At 64.5% G+C, this 18,800-nt stretch overlaps 1 protein-coding gene across 1 annotated transcript; it reads left to right on the top strand.

Annotated features, from left to right (window-relative positions):
* The first annotated feature begins 574 nt into the window (after positions 1–574).
* On the top strand, positions 575–16,459 carry PDLIM7 (PDZ and LIM domain 7). The gene is made up of 17 exons (XM_056349187.1): positions 575–1,445; positions 5,024–5,175; positions 5,489–5,519; positions 6,226–6,398; positions 7,839–7,993; positions 8,350–8,386; positions 9,065–9,396; positions 9,761–9,797; positions 10,491–10,529; positions 11,998–12,152; positions 12,527–12,563; positions 13,622–13,680; positions 13,819–14,053; positions 14,131–14,311; positions 14,498–14,618; positions 15,099–15,214; positions 15,486–16,459. Exons 1-17 carry the CDS (start codon positions 1,155–1,157, stop codon positions 15,570–15,572), a joined length of 2,238 nt encoding a protein of 745 aa, XP_056205162.1. The 5' UTR covers positions 575–1,154; the 3' UTR covers positions 15,573–16,459.
* The last annotated feature ends 2,341 nt before the right edge of the window (positions 16,460–18,800 follow it).

Here is an 18,800-nt window from a genome sequence, read left to right as displayed (position 1 = left end):
GGGACCCGGCCGGCCGCGGGTGAGTCGGGGGGGAGGCGGGCCGTGGCAGGGCTGGGGCCTTCGTTCTCTGCTGGAGGTGTGGGTGCATGAGGGGTGCAGGGCTGAGGCCTGGAAGCGGGGGTGGGGCGGCTGGTCGGGGTCGGGCCCGTATGAGGCGAGGCCGGGGACTCTGTGGAGCAGGGCTGGGCCTGGGGTCCCCGAGCCTGGGGAAGCGAGGCCGTGTGGGGCGGGGTGAGCAGCGGGGCCTGGGGCCCCGGTGGGGCAGGGCTGGCGGCCGGGCCCGGCGGCTCCTCAGCAGCAGGGGGGCTGCCCGCCCTGGGGCTGCTGGGGACCCCAGCCCCGCGGTGGGGCGGGGGGGCTGCCTGCTCCAGGCCGCCCCGGTTCCGGCGCCGCGGCGGGGCTTGGGCGGCGGGAATGCCTGACACGCAGCCTTCCCCGGCGCTCCCGAGCGGGGAGCGGGCTGGTGTCGTCTTACACGCCTTATATAGCCCGCACCGGGCCGGGAGCGCGGGGGCACTCCGGCCCCCGGCCCTGCCGCCTCCCCGCCGGCAGCCCGCATCCCTGCGGGGCGCGGGGGGGAGCCCGGGCCTCCGGAGCTGGCCTTTTCCCTCCGCCTGGCAGCGGCAGGAGGAAGGTCCTTGGGGGGCTTCGCGGGGGTCTGGCGACTCCTTCCAGGTGCGGGGTGGCCGGGAGGCCGGGGCTGGCCCGCCTGCCCGGAGGCTTGGCCGGCTGACAGCTGTCAGCGCAGCCCTGGCAGGCAGCGGAGCGCCGGGATTCCCAGTGCCTGGCTCCGTGCGCGGAGATGGGCTCGCTCCCAGGTAGCATCTGCTCAGCCGGCTGCTGGAGCGCCAGGCTGGCTGCTCTGCCAGGTGCCTCGGGTGGCATCATGCAGCTCCTGTGCTGCTGCTGCTAATTCACCCAGCAAAAACGCTTCTGGTTCCCATCCTTACGGACCTGCTGTTGCTTCCCCATGGTTTGAAACGGTCTTGACTTTCAGCAGTGTGAGTGCTGTAAGGGAGAGCACATCTTGGGTTTGGGAGGAGGAGAGCGGAGCCCACGGATGCTCCACTGCAGGTGTCAGTGGGGCTGTGCACGGCTCTCTGGTGCTAGTCAACATTACCCTGGGCCCCTCTACTCTGACGCTGCTGGAGGAGATGCTGATAGACTTGGGGTGCATCTCTAACCATAGTGTAGGATGGCTGGGGTGCAGTTACTGCTGGAAACACGACCTATCTTCTCCTGTCCCATCCTGCCAGGCCCCAGGCCCCCTCCTCACCTGCTCTCTCTGTGTTGTTCCTATGTACTCTGACATCAGGATCACACCCTCTTCCCTTGCAGAGATGGGTGATATGGAATCCTACAAGGTGATGCTGAATGGGCCAGCGCCCTGGGGCTTCAGGCTGCAAGGAGGAAAGGATTTCAGCATGCCACTCTCGATCTCCAGGGTAAGAGAAGCTGATACTGGTGACATCCATCCATCGTTCCTCCTGCCTCTGTGGATGCGAGGCCACGGTGGCTGTGTCCAGGTGGCTGAGGCAGAGCTGTATGGGGGATGCAGATGAGCCAGGACCCCAGGAGTGCTGTGTCCTGCCCTGCCTGGCTCCACACAGCCTCCTTGGTGCCTTATCAGCTGCAGCTGTTCTCCAGCACGGGGGTGTTCCGGGCAGAGGACCGCAGCAGGGATGTGAAATGTTGTACAGACTCTGCAGAGTCATTCTGGCTGCTGGGGGGGGTAGGGGAGGCCCCTTCCGGAGCATGCCCACCACAGGGGAGGCAGTCTGCTCTCTCCATCTCCAAGCTGTGGGGCTGGCCTCCCAGTCTGCACCCTGACACTGGGCTCAGCATCCCAGGACCTGGCTTGTGTCTGTTTGCCCTCCCTCCCGCTGTACGGCAGCTAGTTCTGCACCCGAGCTGGCCCCCAAAATGGGCAGGGAGGGGAGGAAGTCTGTGCTGCTGCCTGCACTGGGATGTGGCTTCCTCCACAAAATCATCTCTTTTCTCCAGCATAAATGAGAGTTGTGCTGCTGGCTGGTTGCGATTGAGGCACCTGGTGCAAGCTGCTCCTGGTGCGATGCTCACCCAGATCAGGTCTGGCCCCTATGTGTGTGTGGGTCCCTGTTCCCCGGTGGCCAGGTCCCCCTGGGTGGGTGCTGGCCATGGCTCTCGCCACGCAATTGCCTTATAAGCCTTGGAATGTGACTGTGTTGTCCATGCTGCTGACGCTCTGGCAGCTGGCACTGAGGCTGCTTCTCAAAGGATAACTTTGCTCGTGACACCGAGCGCTGCGTGCAGGGCTTATCCTCAGCAGGAGCCTGGTACCGCATGCCTGCCCTGGAGAGCGTGGGTCTGCAGCACCCCGGCTCAGAGCACAGACCCTGAGGGCACCGTGCAGGGCTGGTGTTGCCAGCACTGCTGCCCTGGGGCCTGTCGATCTCTGCCGAGCACGCAGAGACGGCTTCAGCGAGTTTGTTGTCTAAAAAATGTTTCTCTTGGCTGTGAGCCAGCACTTAACAAAGGGTCTGGTCGGATGGAGGAGCCTCCTAGGGCAGGGGCCTCATAAAGCAACAGCCCCGCTGTATGAGGTGGCCAGTGCTACCCTCAGGGCTTGGGCAGCGCTGCTTTGGCAGGGCAGGCAGGAGCAGCGAGGACATCCCAGGGGATGTAGCCAGCTTTTGGGGGCTCTCTGGTGAGGCTGGGCTGTGTGGCGTAACAGTTGGCCTTGTTTGATGGGAAGGGATGACCCTGCACTGTTTTGCATCCTGGAGGCATCCCCAGCCCAGAGCACACCACCTCGCTCACTCTCTGCCGGCTCTGCTGCCCAGAGCATCCTGCTGTTCTTGGCCACTGCTTCCCTTGAGCAAGGGCGTTGCTGGCAGGGCAGGCTGTCCTGCCAGGCCTGGGGCTGCCGGAGCAGGCTGCAAGGAAGTGTCCTGCCCTGGCTTTGAGGGCTGCGGCGGGGCCCTGCTCGGTGGGCTGGGGGAGCACAGGGGGAAAGCAGCACCGAGTGTGCTTCAGCTCTTGGCTGCATCCATCACTGTGACACTACTGGGTGAGCTGCAAGGCCGCTTTAGCTCAGCGGTCAAACAAAAGAGGTGCTGCCCTGGGCCTCTGTGCATGTGGCTCTCGTGGTAAGGAGCTCTGCCAGGGTCCTGACACCTTGGCTAGGCAGGCAGCGAGACCGTGGTCCTGAGCTGCTTGTGCTGGAGCCAGGCTGGCATCTGGGGAGTGGGATGGTGTGTGGCATGTCCTGGCATCTGCTAGCTGGGGAAGAGGAGAGACCCTCAGCGCTACAGGTGGGAAGGCACTGGAAAATGCTGCCTGGGCCCTTGTGCAGGTGCCCCACTCCCCTCCATGCTGGCCGAGGCCATGTCTGGGGCACCCGGTGAGCACCTTGCTGGGTGCAGTGACAGAGGCATGGGGAACAAAGGACTGGCTGGGTGGAGAGGGCAGGAAGGAAGCCCTGGTTAGCGGAGCTGGGTGGAAAGTGGGAGTGCTGGCACTGCCATGGCTCCCAGCTGAGCTGGCACCTGCCGAGGGGGTTTCTTGGTGTGCCGGCGCAGAGGGGGAAGGGGAGCGTGGCGGGGCTGGGTGCGGCTGTGTGACGCAGCCTACTGTGCTCTCCCCTTCCCGGGCATCTGTGTGAAAACCTCTCCCAGCTCCCGCTCCTGCTTCCAAACCCACGCAGGCGCTCCACACCTTCCCCAGCCCTCAAGGGCAGCAAGCTGGGGCCTGCAGCAGCGCGACCAGGAGCCGGCCAGCACCACTGGCTGCCCAGGGCACCCTCCCATGCCGGGCAGGAGTGGGCGCTGGGTGGTGCGGGGGTACCCGTGTTACTCTGGGGATGGCAGCGGGATGCAGATGGAGCCGGGTCACATCCAGCCCGGGTGTGGGGTTTGGCCTCACATGGAGAGCCGGTGCTGGTGTGGGGAAAGGGAGCACATCTCTGGGGTGAGCCAGACCCTGCACACGGGCGGTGGGGGCAGGGGCTCGGCGGCAGGGTTTTTTCAGCCCTCTGACAGTGCTGGGAATCTGGCTCGCTCCTTTTATGTTCATGTTGAGCAGGACTTGAGGAAATACTTGGTTCACGTCCAAGCGCCTCGAGTTCTTCCGTGCTGGAGGAGCAGGAATGGCTGCAGCCTGCCCACGTCTGTCTGTCTGTCAGTGCCTGGGAGCTGTGTGTGGTGCTCGGGGCCCTCCTTGCCTTCGGCTGTGCGTCCCTGGTGGGAGGGGAGGGCAGCCTTTGCTTCCCAGCATAGGGCTGATGTAGAGCCGTGCTGAGGGCAAGGTGCATCTTTGGCACTGTGGCTGGGCAGGGGAACCTGTGGCCATGCTCCCGGCTGCCCCGGCGGGGTGAGGTCTGGGGGAGCAGCGTGGGTGGGGGCGGGTGTCTCCCTGCCCCGGGGGACTCCTGCTCCTCTGCGGGAATGAGGTAATGTCTGCCCTTGCCGGCACCAGGAGGGGAATGGGACTGGGATGGGAGCACAGGCGGCTGAGGGCAACGCCTGGAGGGTGCCTCCCCTGTGCCCCACTCACCCCAGGCAAAGGGCTGGACATGCCTGTGGTTTGCAGCAAGACGTGGGCTGGCCGGTGGGCCCTGACTCACTGCGCTCCTGTCCCGCCCCAGGACCACAGGGGTGGCTCCGAGGGGCAGCTGGGCCTACTGCTAAGGCTAAGCTGGTGCCATCTCCGCTGTTTGGTGTCACTGGGATGGGACGGGACCCCAGGATGCTGGCATAGCCCCGAGCTGTGCCAGAGGGTAGGGACTGGGCAGTGCTGGGTGCCCTGCTGCTGCAGAGGGGAAGAGGCTGTTCTGGGCTGATGCACTGAAAAATGGGGGAGTGATCCATGGGTCCCTTCCTCCCCCTGGGTCAGGCCTGTATGGGTGTCCTAGGCTGGGCTGAGCCTTGCACAGGGGAGCCTGGGCCACAGTAGAGCCCAGTTCTCCTGAGGATGAGGGTGTTCCTCCGCTCCCAACGCTGCTGCTCAGCTGGCCTGTCTCTCCCTGACTCTGTCTGTCCTGCAGCTGACACCAGGTGGGAAGGCGGCCCAGGCTGGCGTGGGAGTGGGCGACTGGGTGCTATACATCGACGGGGAGAGCACCAGCTCCATGACGCACATTGAGGCCCAGAACAGGATCCGCGCCTGTGGGGACAGGCTCTGCCTCACCTTGAGCAGGTAGGATTCACAGGTCCTGCAAACCTGGGGTCCTGGTGTGGCTGGAGCAGAGCCAGGGCCCACTGCCCAGTGCCATCCCTTGGTACCACCGTCTCCCAGCATCACTTCTTGCTCAGAGCCTGGCAGCCCCGGGCTGGGCCCAAGGTTTGGCTGGATGAGGCTTAGCCTGGCTGCTGGCCCTCACCTGCGAGCCATGGGGCAGTGCCAGCCAGCCGTGGCTCCTCACGGGCAGGTGCTACATCCCTGGGGTACCAGCGTCCCGGTGATGGCTGGGCTGGTTCCAGCACCTTCCTGGCTGTCTTCTCTCTTGCAGAGCCCAGAACCACCTGGGGAAGCCGCAGAAGGTACGTGTTGCTCCTGGTGCTGCGGCAGCAGTTCAGCCTTGTCTCAGGGGAGGGGAATCTCTGAGCATAGATGGACAGATTGGACCTTCGCTCCTGGGGCCCGCAGGCTTCTGAGAGACTGGGATGTGTTTGGAGGGCTGGAAAACTCCCCACTGGAGGAGCAGCTCTGCCCCCTGCACTATGGCAGATTGGAGGGAGCGGGGTCTGCCCAGAGGGTGCCTGGGTCCTGGCCGCTGCCTGTCTGTGCCCGCGCTGGTGCTGGGTGCGGGCAGGGGTGCAGGGGAGGAGGCCGGGCAGCTGCAGCACGGCCTCAGGGCCCCGTGTTTGCTAGTGCTGGGGAGCGCCCGGACGCAGAGAGGCAAGGCTGGGGCTGGTGACTGGTGGCTCCTGGCTGGAAGCCACCTGCACGCGTTCAGCTTCATGCCACAGAATGGTTGTGATCAGTGTGTGCATGCACCACCCCACCTTGGGCAGCAGCAAGCGTCTGGGGCACTTGCTAATCTTCCAGTGACCCTTGGGCCGGGTTTGTGACCTGCTGTCACTGGGCCCCGTGGAGAGAAGTGCCAGCCTGGCAGAGCCCAGTATCTGAGGTGCACGTGCTATCCAGCTTTCCTGCCTAGCTGCCTGCTGTGCTGCCTGGCCCGGGGCTGCCCCTTGCATGCTGCTTGACATGTGAGCCTGTGTCTGTGTGTTTTGTCTCGCTCAGGACTCACTCCCCTGCTCTGAACCCCTGAAATATAACTTCGCTCCCAGCACCGCCCTCAACAAAACAGCTCGGCCCTTCGGGGCCGGCTCGCCTCCGAACCCACGGCCTGGGCTGGTGACGAAACCCGTGACGTATGCACCCCTGGCGCCCACCTGCACCCCCCAGCACAATGGGTATGTTGCTGTCCATCCTGCTCCCCGAGGACTGGGGGGAGCCTGCTGCCCAGCCCTGCTGCGCCTTGCATGCCAGGCACCCATGGGTGGGAGCGGGTGACGGTGGCCATGCTGGGGTCCCCCACAGCTGGTGCTGAGGTGGTACAACAGGACTGTCAGTGTGTGGGGACACAGCCACGCACGTGCTGGTCCCTCGCTCCGGGACATGTCAGCCCGTGGGGAGTCCTGCAGTGCGTGACACAGTGGTCACAGCAGGACACTCGCTGGCATCTGCAGTAGCAGGAAGGCAATGACTGCGTTGTGGCCACCAGCCAGTGCTGCCTGGGGATGTCCTGCTGGTCCCCAGGCTGCTGGAACGGGCTGGGCAGAGTGAAGCCTTTGAGCCCTGTGGAGCACTGTCTTCGCCCCACTTGCAGGGAAGGAGCTTGTGCCTCTGCAGGCTGCCCACCTGGCTGCGGTGTGTCCGGCAGCTGCTGGTCCCTGCACCTCCTGCCAAGAGCTGCCATGATGCCCTGAAACCGGGCAATCGGGGACGCGCAGCCCTGGCTGCCCTGGGCAGCTAGGTCTGGTCTGGGGGGCTGTGGGAGGCATGGTCTGGTCCATTGGTGTCTGTCCCAGTGTCCCAGTGTGCTCCCGGCCCTGGGCAAGCTAGGCATGAGTGTCAGGGGCAGGGGGACTAGTGCAGGCTGTAGGTGAGCTCTGGAAGTTTCTTGGGTGCTGTGGGTCTAATTTCACCTTCCTTTCTCTTTCTTTCTCTCCTCCCTTTCTCTTTCCCTCTCTCCTACAGGTGCTGAGCCTTGACAAGTCAGTAAGCCTTTGGCCTGCTCTCTCTGTCCTCCCTGCATGCCTCTCCCCTGCTAGTGCCCTGTTCTCTGGGGCAGGACCAGCCCAGGGATGGGCAGCATGTGCTGCTCTGCCCGTGTGGGTGGGTCACTCCTGGCAGCGAGCTGTCCCTAGCCTGAAGGGCGAGTGCTGCCTGTCCCTGCCAGCTGCTGCGGCCCTGCAGTGTCCTCACGTGTGGTCCCTTCCTTCTTTGAGACATGTCTTGGCTGGGCGAGGGCTGCTGGGCTGTGCTGGGCACCCTGCCCAGGGCCAGGCAGGCAGGCAGCACTGCCATGGGCACAACAGGTGTGCACTGGGCTCTCATACAGCTCCTCTGCTGGTGATTTTTTTGACCTTGGCTTATTCTTGCCCTGTCCTTTCCCCTCCTGGCCCTTGGGGCCAGTCTCGGGACTGCTAGAATGGCGGTCAGTCCTCAGTCGGTCCTTAATGGGCCTGTCCTGCACGGAGGAGGAGTAGGGGGTGTGGGGAGTAAGGCAACATGCGGAATCTCAGGTACTGGTGTGCTATGGTTCTGTGCTGGGGGAAGCATGCAGGAGCCCCAGGGAAGTGATGGTGTGGGGATCTGCCAGATTTGACAGACAACAATGTCACTCGCAGGCAGCCCCCGCAGCCGCTGGAGCCCCCCAGCACCCCCACATGCGACCCTGAGAAGTTGCGGCTGATAGAGGATGCTGAGGACTGGCAGCCCCGCACCGGGACCTCCCAGCAGTCCCGCTCCTTCCGTAAACTGGCCCAGCTGATGGGCACAGACGGTAGGAAGTTCCTGCAGGGCCAAGTGCTGCTTGGCTGCCCGGAGGTTTCCCGCTTTGCCGGGACCACAGCAGCTGGGTAAAGGCTGTGGTGCCTCATGGCACCAGAGCATTGGTTTTGGCCTGGTGTGACCCCTCTGGGGCGACTGAGTCAGCGGGAGCTGCCCGGGCTGTGCGTGGGCTCGTGGTGATGCCGCTGGGCCGGGGCCGTGCTCTGCCCCACGGCCGGGCAGGGCTGTGCGCTGGGGCAGGGGTTGGTGGGCAGGGAGGTCGGTTTTCTTGGCTTTCCCTTCCTGCTGTCCCTGGGCCTTGGTTGCCACAGACTGACTCTGTCTCCTCCTCTCTCCTGCTGCGCTCAGTGGAGGATCGTGAGGATGAGCTTGTTAAAAAGCCCAGGTAAGAGCAGCGTGTGCCAGGCGGCAGCAGGAGCCGCGGGGTGCCCGCCCCAGGCTCAGCCCACCTGGCTGGTTTGCATTCGCTGCTTGCAGTGGCTCTGGGGAAGCTCTTTGCCCTGTTGCTGTTCCTTTTCTCTGCTCCTCCTCCTCTTTCCCTCTCCCCAAAGCTGAGCTGTTGGTGGAGCCACAGAGCCTGCCCTGCACTTGCCCTGCAACAGGCACTGCCAGCGCTCAGCCACTGCGCTGACCCTCACCTCGGGAGGGTCCTGCCTGGGCACCCAGCAGCCAGGCAGGCTGTCCCCAGGCAGGGTGTCCCCACGCTGGGCATGCCTGGCAGGACCTCCTGGGCCCTGCTGGCACCGAGCTGAGGAGGCCAAGCTGCACCGTTGCTTCTTGAGCAAATGGGATCTGCAGGAGACTGGTGGCACTGGCAACACCTTGCTGGGGGTGTTGGGAGGTGCTGGGCAGTGCCTGGACCTGGGGCACGATGTCCTGTAATGCTGGTGTGGAGTGGCCGAGCAGAGCTGGGTCAGTGTCACCAGCTTTTTCATGGGGCCGGGGGGTGGCCGGGAGGCTGGGCTGGAGCGAACGCTGCCGGCTTCCGTGGGGCTGGGGTTGTGTACAGGGGGATGCACTGAGCCACGGGCCAACCACTGGCTGTTGTGCCGCCCGTTTTCTGATGCCGCTGGGGTGTCTGTGGGTCTGGCTGGGGCATGGAGGAGCAGTGGCAAGTGTCAGGGTCTGGCGAGGAAGTTGGTGTGTGTGAGGGCATCTTTGGAAGTGCTGCCCTGTGCTGCAGTGCCGGGCAGAGTCCGTGCATGGTGCCAGCTGAGCGCCTGCCCTCTGTCACTCGCAGGCAGCCCCCACAGCTGCTGGAGCCCCCCAGCACCCCCACATGTGATCCCAGGAAGTTGCGGCTGATAGAGGATGCTGAGAACTGGCAGCCCCACACCGGGATCTCCCAGTCCCGCTCCTTCCGCAAACTGGCCCAGCTGACGGGCACAGACAGCAGTGAGTTCCCACAGGGCTCGGTGCTGCCTGGTGGTGCTGGACTCTGCTGGGTAGCCAGAACCTGGCAGAGGCTGTGGGGTGATGTGGCACTGGGGGCTTGATTGTGGCACTAGGGTCTTGATTTCAGCCCCAAGTCAACTCTTCATGGTGGCTGAGTCAGCAGGAGCTGCCCGGGCTGTGCGTGGGCTCGTGGTGATGCCGCTGGGCCGGGGCCGTGCTCTGCCCCACGGCCGGGCAGGGCTGTGCGCTGGGGCAGGGGTTGGTGGGCAGGGAGGTCGGTTTTCTTGGCTTTCCCTTCCTGCTGTCCCTGGGCCTTGGTTGCCACAGACTGACTCTGTCTCCTCCTCTCTCCTGCTGCGCTCAGTGGAGGATCGTGAGGATGAGCTTGTTAAAAAGCCCAGGTAAGAGCAGCGTGTGCCAGGCGGCAGCAGGAGCCGTGGCGTACAGGGCTGCGTGTCCCGGGCAGGACTCTGGGCATGGCTGGCGCTGAGCCGGGGAGGCTGAGCTGAACCACGGCCTCTTGGGCAAACACGTTCTGGAGGAGGCTGGAGACACTGGCAGACTTGGCTTAGGCGTGTTGGGAGGTACTGGGCAGCACCTGGACCTCGGGTGCAAGGGGCCATGAGCCTGGTGGGGCCGGCAGGGTGGCCGGGCAGCGCTGGGTGAGTGCCACTGGCTGGCACTCATGCTTGCTGCTTGCAGTGACTCCAGGGAAGCTCTTTGCCCTACCACTGTTTCTTCTCTTCATCCTCTGTCCTCCTGTTCTCTCCCCAAAGCCAAGCTGTTTGCGGAGCCACAGAGCCCACCCTGCGCTCACCCCGCGACAGGCACTGCCATTGCTCAGCCACTGCCACAACTGTCACCTTGGAAGGGTCCTGCCCCAGCTGTCCCCAAACAGGGTGTCCTTACAGTGGGTTGCACCTGGACCTGGGGCATGATGTCCTGTGGGGCGGCTGCAGGGCTGGTCAGGAGTGAATGTTGCTGGCATCTGTGGGGCTCGTGCCTCTGTGGGGCCACGGCTGCATACGGGAGGGATGCACGGAGCTATGAGTCAATCGCTGACTGTTGTGCCGCCGTTTTTACCAATGTCACAGGGATGCCCACGGGTCCGGCTGGGGCACAGGGGAGCAGCGGTGAGTGCTGAGATCTGGTGAGGGGGTCAGCATGTGTGAGGGCACCTTTGAGAGTGCTGCCCCATGCTGAAGCAGGGTCCATGTGCGGAGCTGGCTGAGCACCTGCCCTCTGTCACTCGCAGGCAGCCCCCGCAGCCGCTGGAGCCCCCCAGCACCCCCACATGCGACCCTGAGAAGTTGCGGCTGATAGAGGATGCTGAGGACTGGCAGCCCCGCACTGGGACCTCCCAGCAGTCCCGCTCCTTCCGTAAACTGGCCCAGTTGGTGGGCACAGACGGTAGGAAGTTCCTGCAGGGCCAAGTGCTGCTTGGCTGCCCGGAGGTTTCCCGCTTTGCCGGGACCACAGCAGCTGGGTAAAGGCTGTGGTGCCTCATGGCACCAGAGCATTGGTTTTGGCCTGGTGTGACCCCTCTGGGGCGACTGAGTCAGCGGGAGCTGCCCGGGCTGTGCGTGGGCTCGTGGTGATGCCGCTGGGCCGGGGCCGTGCTCTGCCCCACGGCCGGGCAGGGCTGTGCGCTGGGGCAGGGGTTGGTGGGCAGGGAGGTCGGTTTTCTTGGCTTTCCCTTCCTGCTGTCCCTGGGCCTTGGTTGCCACAGACTGACTCTGTCTCCTCCTCTCTCCTGCTGTGCTCAGTGGAGGATCGTGAGGATGAGCTTGTTAAAAAGCCCAGGTAAGAGCAGCGTGTGCCAGGCGGCAGCAGGAGCCGCGGGGTGCCCGCCCCGGGCTCAGCCCACCTGGCTGGTTTGCATTCGCTGCTTGCAGTGGCTCTGGGGAAGCTCTTTGCCCTGTTGCTGTTTCTCTCTTTCCTCCTCTTCCCTCTTCTCCCTAGAGCCAAGCTGTTGGCAGAGCTGCACGACGGGCACTGCCAGCGCTCAGCCACTGCTCTGACCCTCACCTGGGGAGGGTCCTGCCTGGGCACCCAGCAGCCAGGCAGGCTGTCCCCAGGCAGGGTGTCACCACGCTGGGCTGTCCCTGTGCTGGGTGTGCCCCAGGCAGGACCCACTGGGCCCTGCTGGCACCGAGCTGAGGAGGCCAAGCTGCAGCATGGTGTCCTGGCCACACTGGGTAGGGGTAGCTGGTGGCACTGGCAACACTTTGCTGGGGGCGTTGGGAGGTGCTGGGCAGTGCCTGGACCTGGGGCACGGAAGTCCCATGGGGCAGTGGAGCAGCTGCAGGGCTGGTCAGGTGTGAGTGTTGGCATATTCATGAGGGCCCTGTCTGCAGGGCTGGCTGTGTGTGCAGGGGGATGCACTGAGCCATGCCTCAACCGCTGCCTGTTGTGCCGCTGTTTTTTTTCAATGCCACAGGGATGCCCGTGGGTCTGGCTGGGGCATGGAGGAGCAGCAATGAGTGTCAGGGTCTGGTGAGGGCGTCAGCATGTGTGAGGGCGCTTTTGGGAGTGCTGCCCCGTGCTGAAGCAGGGTTCATGTGTGGTGCTGGCTGAGCACCTGCCCTCTGTCACTCGCAGGCAGCCCCCGCAGCCGCTGGAGCCCCCCAGCACCCCCACATGCGACCCCGGGAAGTTGCGGCTGATAGAGGATGCTGAGGACTGGCAGCCCCGCACCGGGACCTCCCAGTCCCGCTCATTCCATAAACTGGCCCAGCTGGTGGGCACAGACAGCTGTAAGTTCCCACAGAGCCCAGTGCTGCTTGGCTGCCCAGCGGTGCCCAGCTTTGCCAGGGCCACCTGTGCCCGGCAGAGGCTGTGGGGTGACGTGGCAGGAGGGGCATTGGTTTTGACCCCGCGCAGACCCTCTGGGGAGTGTGAGTTGATGACAGCTGCCCAGGACTGTGCATGGCACAGGTGGTACGTGGGCTCGTGGTCAAGCTGCAGAGCCGGGGCCATGTCCTGCCCCACGGCCGGGCAGGGCTGTGCGCTGGGGCGGGAAGACAATGGGAGGAGAGGCTGGTTTTCCTGGCTTTCCCTTCCTGCTGTCCCTGGACCTTAGTTGCTGCAGACTGACTCTGTCTCCTCCTTTCTCTCCTGCTGCTCTCAGTGGAAGGTCATGACGATGTGTTTGTTAAAAAGCCCAGGTAAGGGGAGTGTGTGCACCAGGGTGGCAGCAGGAGCCGTGGGGCTGCATGTCCCGGGCAGGACCCGTTGCGTGTTGCTGGCACCGAGCTGGGGATGCCGTGGTGTCACAGACACAGCGGGTCGGGGTGGCTGGTGGCACTGGCAAAACCTTGCTGGCAGTGTGGTCATGTTTGGGCAGCACCTGGATGGGGGGGCATGATGTCCTGTGAGCCTGGTGTGGGGCTCTGTGACAGCCGGGCAGAGCTGAGTGAGTGCCACTAGCTTCTCCCTGTGTGGGGACAGGGAAGGGAGCTGGGCCTGAGGTGGGGGGTCTTGTTCCTTGCCCTGTGCAGATGGGCACAGGTGGTGCACAGCACCCCTTTTTTTGCCAGTATCTCTCCGTAATGCCTCTGTTGGGCATCGTGGGACTGTTGGGTCCCAGCTCTGCCACAAATAAATGCTCCTGGTTTTGTAGCTGTCTCCTTGTCTTTGCCCTGGAGAGATGCAGAGCCGCCAGCTCTCCCTCTGTCCCTGTCCCCTTTCTCAGGTGGGCCATGCTTCTCTGGCTCTGGCTTGCCCTGCCTGCTTCTAGGCACAGTGCTGGCAGCCTGCTGGGGGACACAGACCTTGACCCTCCCAGGACCAGCCTGGCCCTGCCTGTCCACAGCTCTGCCAGAGCTGGACCCTGGGACTCCCTGCGCTGGGTCAGGTTCAAGCCCCTCCACACCCCAGTGAGGCTGGGGACAGCCATCGCATGTGGGCAGGCAGCCAGGATCTGTGGTCCCCAGGGTCCCTGGTCAGTCTGGAGTAGCCCAGAGCTGCTGCAGCAGACCCCGGCAGACCTGTGCTCCCTCCCACTGCTCCCCAGACCACCGCAATGGTTGCCAGAGACCCCGGAGATGCTGTGTCTTTGCAGGGCTGAAGGCACTTTGCTTGGTACCCCATCACCAAACCAGCTACCGGCTGGGCACAGGGGCTTGGCCAGCTCCCGCCTGCTTCTCAGGGGGGAGGGTGAGCCCGCACGCACAGGCCCAGCAAGGGTGAGCAGGGCAGGCTGGATTAACTGTGTGTTCTGTAGCCAGGTCTCCGTGCTGGACCCATCCCCAGGAGCAGCGATGAAGACTGACCCCGGACTGGGTGAGTAAAACGTTGCCTCTGGGCTCAGGTGGGGAGGGGCAGCAGTGCTGGGGGATGCTACTTGCCCAGCCACTAGTGCTGGGAGAGGGCTGCCAAGGGATTGGGAGCACTGTCCTGGAGATGTGTGTGTGCATGCAGCCCCCAGGGCTCCTGCTGCGACCCCTGGCCCTGCCAGCCGCCCACCCTGGGCTGTGGACCCCTCCTTCGCTGAGCGCTATGCTCCAGACAAGACAAGCACAGTGGTGAGCAAGCACAGCCAGCCGGCCACGCCAACCCCCATGCAGAACCGCAGCTCCATCATGCAGGCAGCTCAGCAAGCCCCCGAAGGGCCCGGCCGCACGCCCCTCTGCTACAAGTGCAACAAGGTCATCAGGTGAGCCCTGGCCACCGTGGGCACCACACCAGTGTTCTGGGCCCTGGCGTGGCTGACGTGGCTCTGTCCTGCTGCAGGGGACGCTACCTGGTGGCACTGGGACATTACTACCATCCCGAGGAGTTCACCTGCTGCCAGTGCAGGAAGGTGCTGGACGAGGGGGGCTTCTTTGAGGAGAAAGGCTCCATTTTCTGCCCGAAGTGCTACGACACGCGCTATGCACCCAGCTGCGCCAAGTGCAAGAAGAAGATCACTGGGGTGAGTGTTCCTCAGCCTGCCCCACACCTCCTGTCTTTGCTCCCCACTCACCTGTGATCGCCTGGCTCCGTCCCTTCCTGTCCTGATCCCACCCCATGGGATCCCTTGTCCCTTTCTGCCCTGGATGGGGCTTCCCTGTGGCATAGGGTGGTCCTGCCACCCCAGCTGACAGCAGCTCCTCTCCAGGAGGTCATGCACGCACTGAAGATGACCTGGCATGTGCAGTGCTTCACATGTGCCGCCTGTAAAACTCCCATCCGCAACCGTGCCTTCTACATGGAGGAGGGACAGCCCTACTGTGAGCGAGGTAGGACCCAGAGATCCCATGTGTCACCCTGCATGGCCTTGGGGCACCAGGCATCATTGGGACTCAGCAGCTGCTCACAGGGGTGGGGGGTGAGCTGCCCTGCCCTGCAGGGCTCCCCCTGGGCCATGGGGAACATAGGGACCCTGCTCCTGCAGTCCTGAGCCCTCCATCCCAGTCCTTCCTGGCTGCTGGGTAGTGCCATCCCTCCTGGGTTGCCATGGCGATGATGGAGAACATCAACGGCGAGTGCTGCACCCTGGGAGATGAGGTTTACCTCCTTTCTGCAGCCTGGTGGTGGCTGGGGCCACCCTGCACGGCACAGGCATCTCACCCAGGTGCCTTGGGCATTGTCCCCCCAGGGCTGGCAGTGAGCTGTCCCCAGGCTGTGCCTGTGGAATCCTGGCTGAGCTGCAGCCCTGCTCCCCTGGGATGAGGGGCTGTGTGAGTCAACACTGACCTAGGCTCTGCCTCTCCTCGCAGACTACGAGAAGATGTTTGGCACCAAGTGCCGCGGCTGCGACTTCAAGATCGATGCTGGGGACCGGTTCCTGGAGGCACTGGGTTTCAGCTGGCATGACACTTGCTTCGTCTGTGCGGTGAGCCGTGTGCCTCCCTCTCGGCTGCTGCTGGGGCCCGTGGCTCTCCCTGGCAGTTGTGCCCTGTGTGGGGTACACCAGCAGCACAGGGGGTCCCTGCTGCCGCGAGGTGTTCCCCACCTGGCTCTGTGCTGGTGGCTCGGGACCCTGCTCTGAGCTTCCTGCTCCCTGGCATCTGTGCAACACCAGTGCTGGGCCCTGGGCTGTAGCGGGGAGACCCGGGGGCTGACTCAGCACCCCTGACCTGACTGTCCGGCGCTCTCCTCCCCAGATCTGCCAGACCAACCTGGAAGGGAAGACGTTCTACTCCAAGAAGGACAAGCCGCTCTGCAAGAGCCACGCTTTCTCCCACGTGTGAGGGACAGGAGTTCAGCTGTGCCCACGCATGCCCCTGGCCCTGCATGCTCCTCTCCCCCAGCGCCTGCTGCCCCCAGGGAGCCAGGCTGGGCCCTCACCCCATCCCCTTGCTCCTGCCTCTCTCCTGACAGCTCCTGGCCTGGCTCCAGCCTTATAGCTGGTCTGTGCCCCACGACTGGCCCTAGGAGCCCCAGGAAGGGGATGCTGCACGGGGATGCTGCCCCCAAGCCATGCAGTGTGGTGGCTGCGGCCACGCTGAGGCTGGAGTGGGGGAGGATCTGGTACAGCAGGGCTGCTCCCTTGCCTGGCTGGGGCCCAGCTGCCTGGCAGCGCAGTGCCAGGGCAGGGATGCTCCTAGCACATCACCGAGTGGGTGAGGACCAGCCCCCCAGCCCCTTGCCAAGCTCTCCCCCACTTTCCCTGCTGTGTGCTTAGTTTGTGGGGCTGGAGACCTGGCTCTCCTCCTGGGCCAGGACCCTCCCTGCAGCAACCCACTGGCTGCCCCACAAACTGTTGTGGTGGCTTCCTACCCTGGCCACATGCCGGGGTGGGTGGTCTGTGTCTCATGTCCTGTTCCCCGCCCCCCCCCCCAGCTGGCCTGCTGCTCCCTTGGGGCTGATGTGCAGGATCACCCCCAACCCAGCTGTGCCAGGGAGCAGGGCAGTGTGCCAAGGCCACCCCAGCCGTGGGCTGGCAGTGTGTGTTGGTGGCCGGCCGGCTGGTGGGCTCCTGCAAGGCTCAGGCACGTCTTCCTCCCAAAGAGCGCTCTGCCACTGCCATCCCGGGCCTGTAAATTCCTCCCCCAAACCCACACTCTCCGGTTCGGCTGCTGCTGATGTAGCCACGGTGCTTTTAGTGCCTTTAATAAACACTTCTCTGCAAGTGCCAGCTGTCTCCAGGCCTGAGGTTTTGCAGAGCGAGGTGCGGCTGGCTGGGAAGGTCGTGCTCAGTCCTTGCCCTGCTCCCCCCGGGGCCTGACTCAGCTCCTTCCAGCTTTCCAGGGAAAATCTTTGCCTTGAATTTCTCCTCTGCTTGTGTCGGCCAGGGCTGGACCCATCATATACCTGCGTTGCTCCTCTGGCCTCATCGCAGGCAGGACTGCTAATGGAGGTGGTAATTAATCTGGGGGGCAAAGCTGCAGCAAGGGGAGAGGGGGAGGTGTTGGACCCTGCAAGGGGGTCCCCGCTTACCCTGTGGTGTCCCCTGCTCCCTGCTGTGCCCTGGCCCCGAGTCCTGCACAGCGAATGGGAAGGCGTGGGGCACGCGTGGGCCACGTGCACCAGCTCTGGGCGTGCTCCGGCATGGAGCAGCCAAGTGCTCGCTCATGTGATGCAGCTGCTGTCCCCAAGGCCGGGAGCGAGGCTGGGCCGGGACCTCTGGCTGGAACAGGCTCAGGGGCAGCGGGTGTGGGGAAGAGCTGCTCCTCCCACTCTGCTCTGGCAGCTGGAATGGTCATTAATAATTGCAGCTCTTGCCACGATGAGCAATTGTAAGGAAAATTGTCTTGCTAATCTACTAGAAGGTTCTGGGCAGGAGCTGGCTGCGGGAAGCCAAATGCCTCTTGGCATCACCCAGAACCAGCTTGTGGCTGCGGTGCCACATCTCCCTGGTACCAGCTGCGGGAGGGAAAAACCCCATCAAAGGCGGAAAGTGGGAGTGATGGAGGTGGGCTAGGACCAGGCTGGGTGCTCAGGCTGGGGCACATGTGGGCGGTGGGATGGTCACACAGAGAAGCAGCAGGATGTGGCTGTGAAAAGGGACAGAAACAGCCGGCGCCTGCCTGGCAGGGCCAGGATGAGCAGGATGTGGTACGTGCCCAAGCTGAGTCCCAGCTGTGCAGCCAAGGTCAGGGAAAGCGCAGGCGAAGGTGAGTTGACCGGCCGCATGCGAGCAGCCACCGAGCCAGCCCTGGCTCAGGCGGGACAGCAACGCATGAGCGGAGGGCAGGGAAGGGGCAGGGGGAGGCAGCCATGCGGGACAGAGCCTGCTTGGGCCTGCTCAGCCCCGGGGTACCCGGCCTTGGCTCAGGGCCAGGGCAGAGCCGCGGTGCCGCAGCCAGCCTGCCGCTTGCAAAGCCTGCGCCCCCCGCACCCACCGGGGGCTCAGCCCCTTCTGGTTGGCACCCTGTTGCCTCTGGCCCCTACTGACAACGCCTCTACCACCCAAGATGCCTCCATGCTTTGCTGAGAGCAGCTGTCGCCCAGCAGCTCCTTGCACCATGCGAGGAGCTTGTGCACAGGCAGCGGAAGGAGGGTCTCGGGTGGGCTGCGGAGGTGGAGCTGGGGGAGGGGCTGTGGCTGCGCTGCTCTGAGAACAAAGCCTGGCAGCAGCAGGCTCGGGGCTCCCACCGTGTCCCCGAGCGGGGTCCCACCACATCCACTCCCAAAGGCAGCTGAGCTGCTTGCGGGGCGCCTGCCGCAGCCCTGGCCCCCGCGCCGGCCCTGGCAGCTGCTCTGCAGCTGCTCGCAAACTCTTGCAGCCTCTTAGGGCGGCTCTGGCCTGGCCTGGCTCGGAGATGCTGGTGCAAGGGGCACGTGCAGGCGTGGGGGAGTGGGCAGCACGGGCAGGGCTGGCAGCACCCTGTCCCTGTCCCACTGAGCTTGGAGGTCTCATCTGCAGGCTGCTCCAAAGGGCTTTCTTTGGGAAGGGCCATGCCAGCATCAGCCCCAACTTGTGGGGCTCAGTCCCTGTATGCTCCCCACTGCCGCTCTGGCATGGAGACCCCCTCAGCGTGGTTCTGGTGGGGGCTGTGGGCTGTGCCGGGGGTCGGGGGGACAGGGAGATGCTGCCTGCCCTGGCAGGAGTGTGCGGACCCAGCCGGGACCCCTGGCAGAGCCCTGTGCGGGTCAGTGCAAAAGCAACTGTGTGTTCACATGGAGGCAAAACCTCCTGGAAAAGGCACCATTGGGCAGAGCCTGGCAAGGTCCCGAGGGCACCGGGGGGGGGGGTTGGGAGTGGCAGGGCTGGAGGAGCAGGTGGGCAGCAAAGGGGCCCCCACAAAGGCTGCACCCACTCGGGGAGCTGGGGGCACAGGATTCCCGACGTGCCATGTCCCCAGGGTGGAGGGGACATGGGGCAGGGTGGGATGTGGCATGCAGAGCAGCACCCAGCACACGAGGTCCCCAGGGCGCAGGGTCCCCGGGAGGGGGTAGCACAGCACACCGGTCCCTGGGACCGAGGTGAGCCCGGAGCGCAGGACCGCTCGGGGTGCAGGTTCCCAGGAGGGAGC

Source organism: Falco biarmicus, chromosome 8 (genome assembly GCF_023638135.1).
Source record: "Falco biarmicus isolate bFalBia1 chromosome 8, bFalBia1.pri, whole genome shotgun sequence".
NCBI classification, from domain to species: Eukaryota; Metazoa; Chordata; class Aves; order Falconiformes; family Falconidae; genus Falco; species Falco biarmicus.
Note: the sequence above shows the minus strand (reverse complement) of the source record. Positions and strands in the feature narration are given on the sequence as shown.

Coding starts and splice junctions, on each gene's coding strand:
- PDLIM7 (XM_056349187.1), top strand. CDS start 1,155: ATGCTGATAGACTTGGGGTGCATCTCTAACCATAGTGTAGGATGGCTG. Junction 10,530..11,997: donor TGGGGCACAGGGGAGCAGCG/GTGAGTGCTGAG, acceptor TGTCACTCGCAG/GCAGCCCCCGCAGCCGCTGG. Junction 13,681..13,818: donor GAAGACTGACCCCGGACTGG/GTGAGTAAAACG, acceptor GTGTGCATGCAG/CCCCCAGGGCTCCTGCTGCG.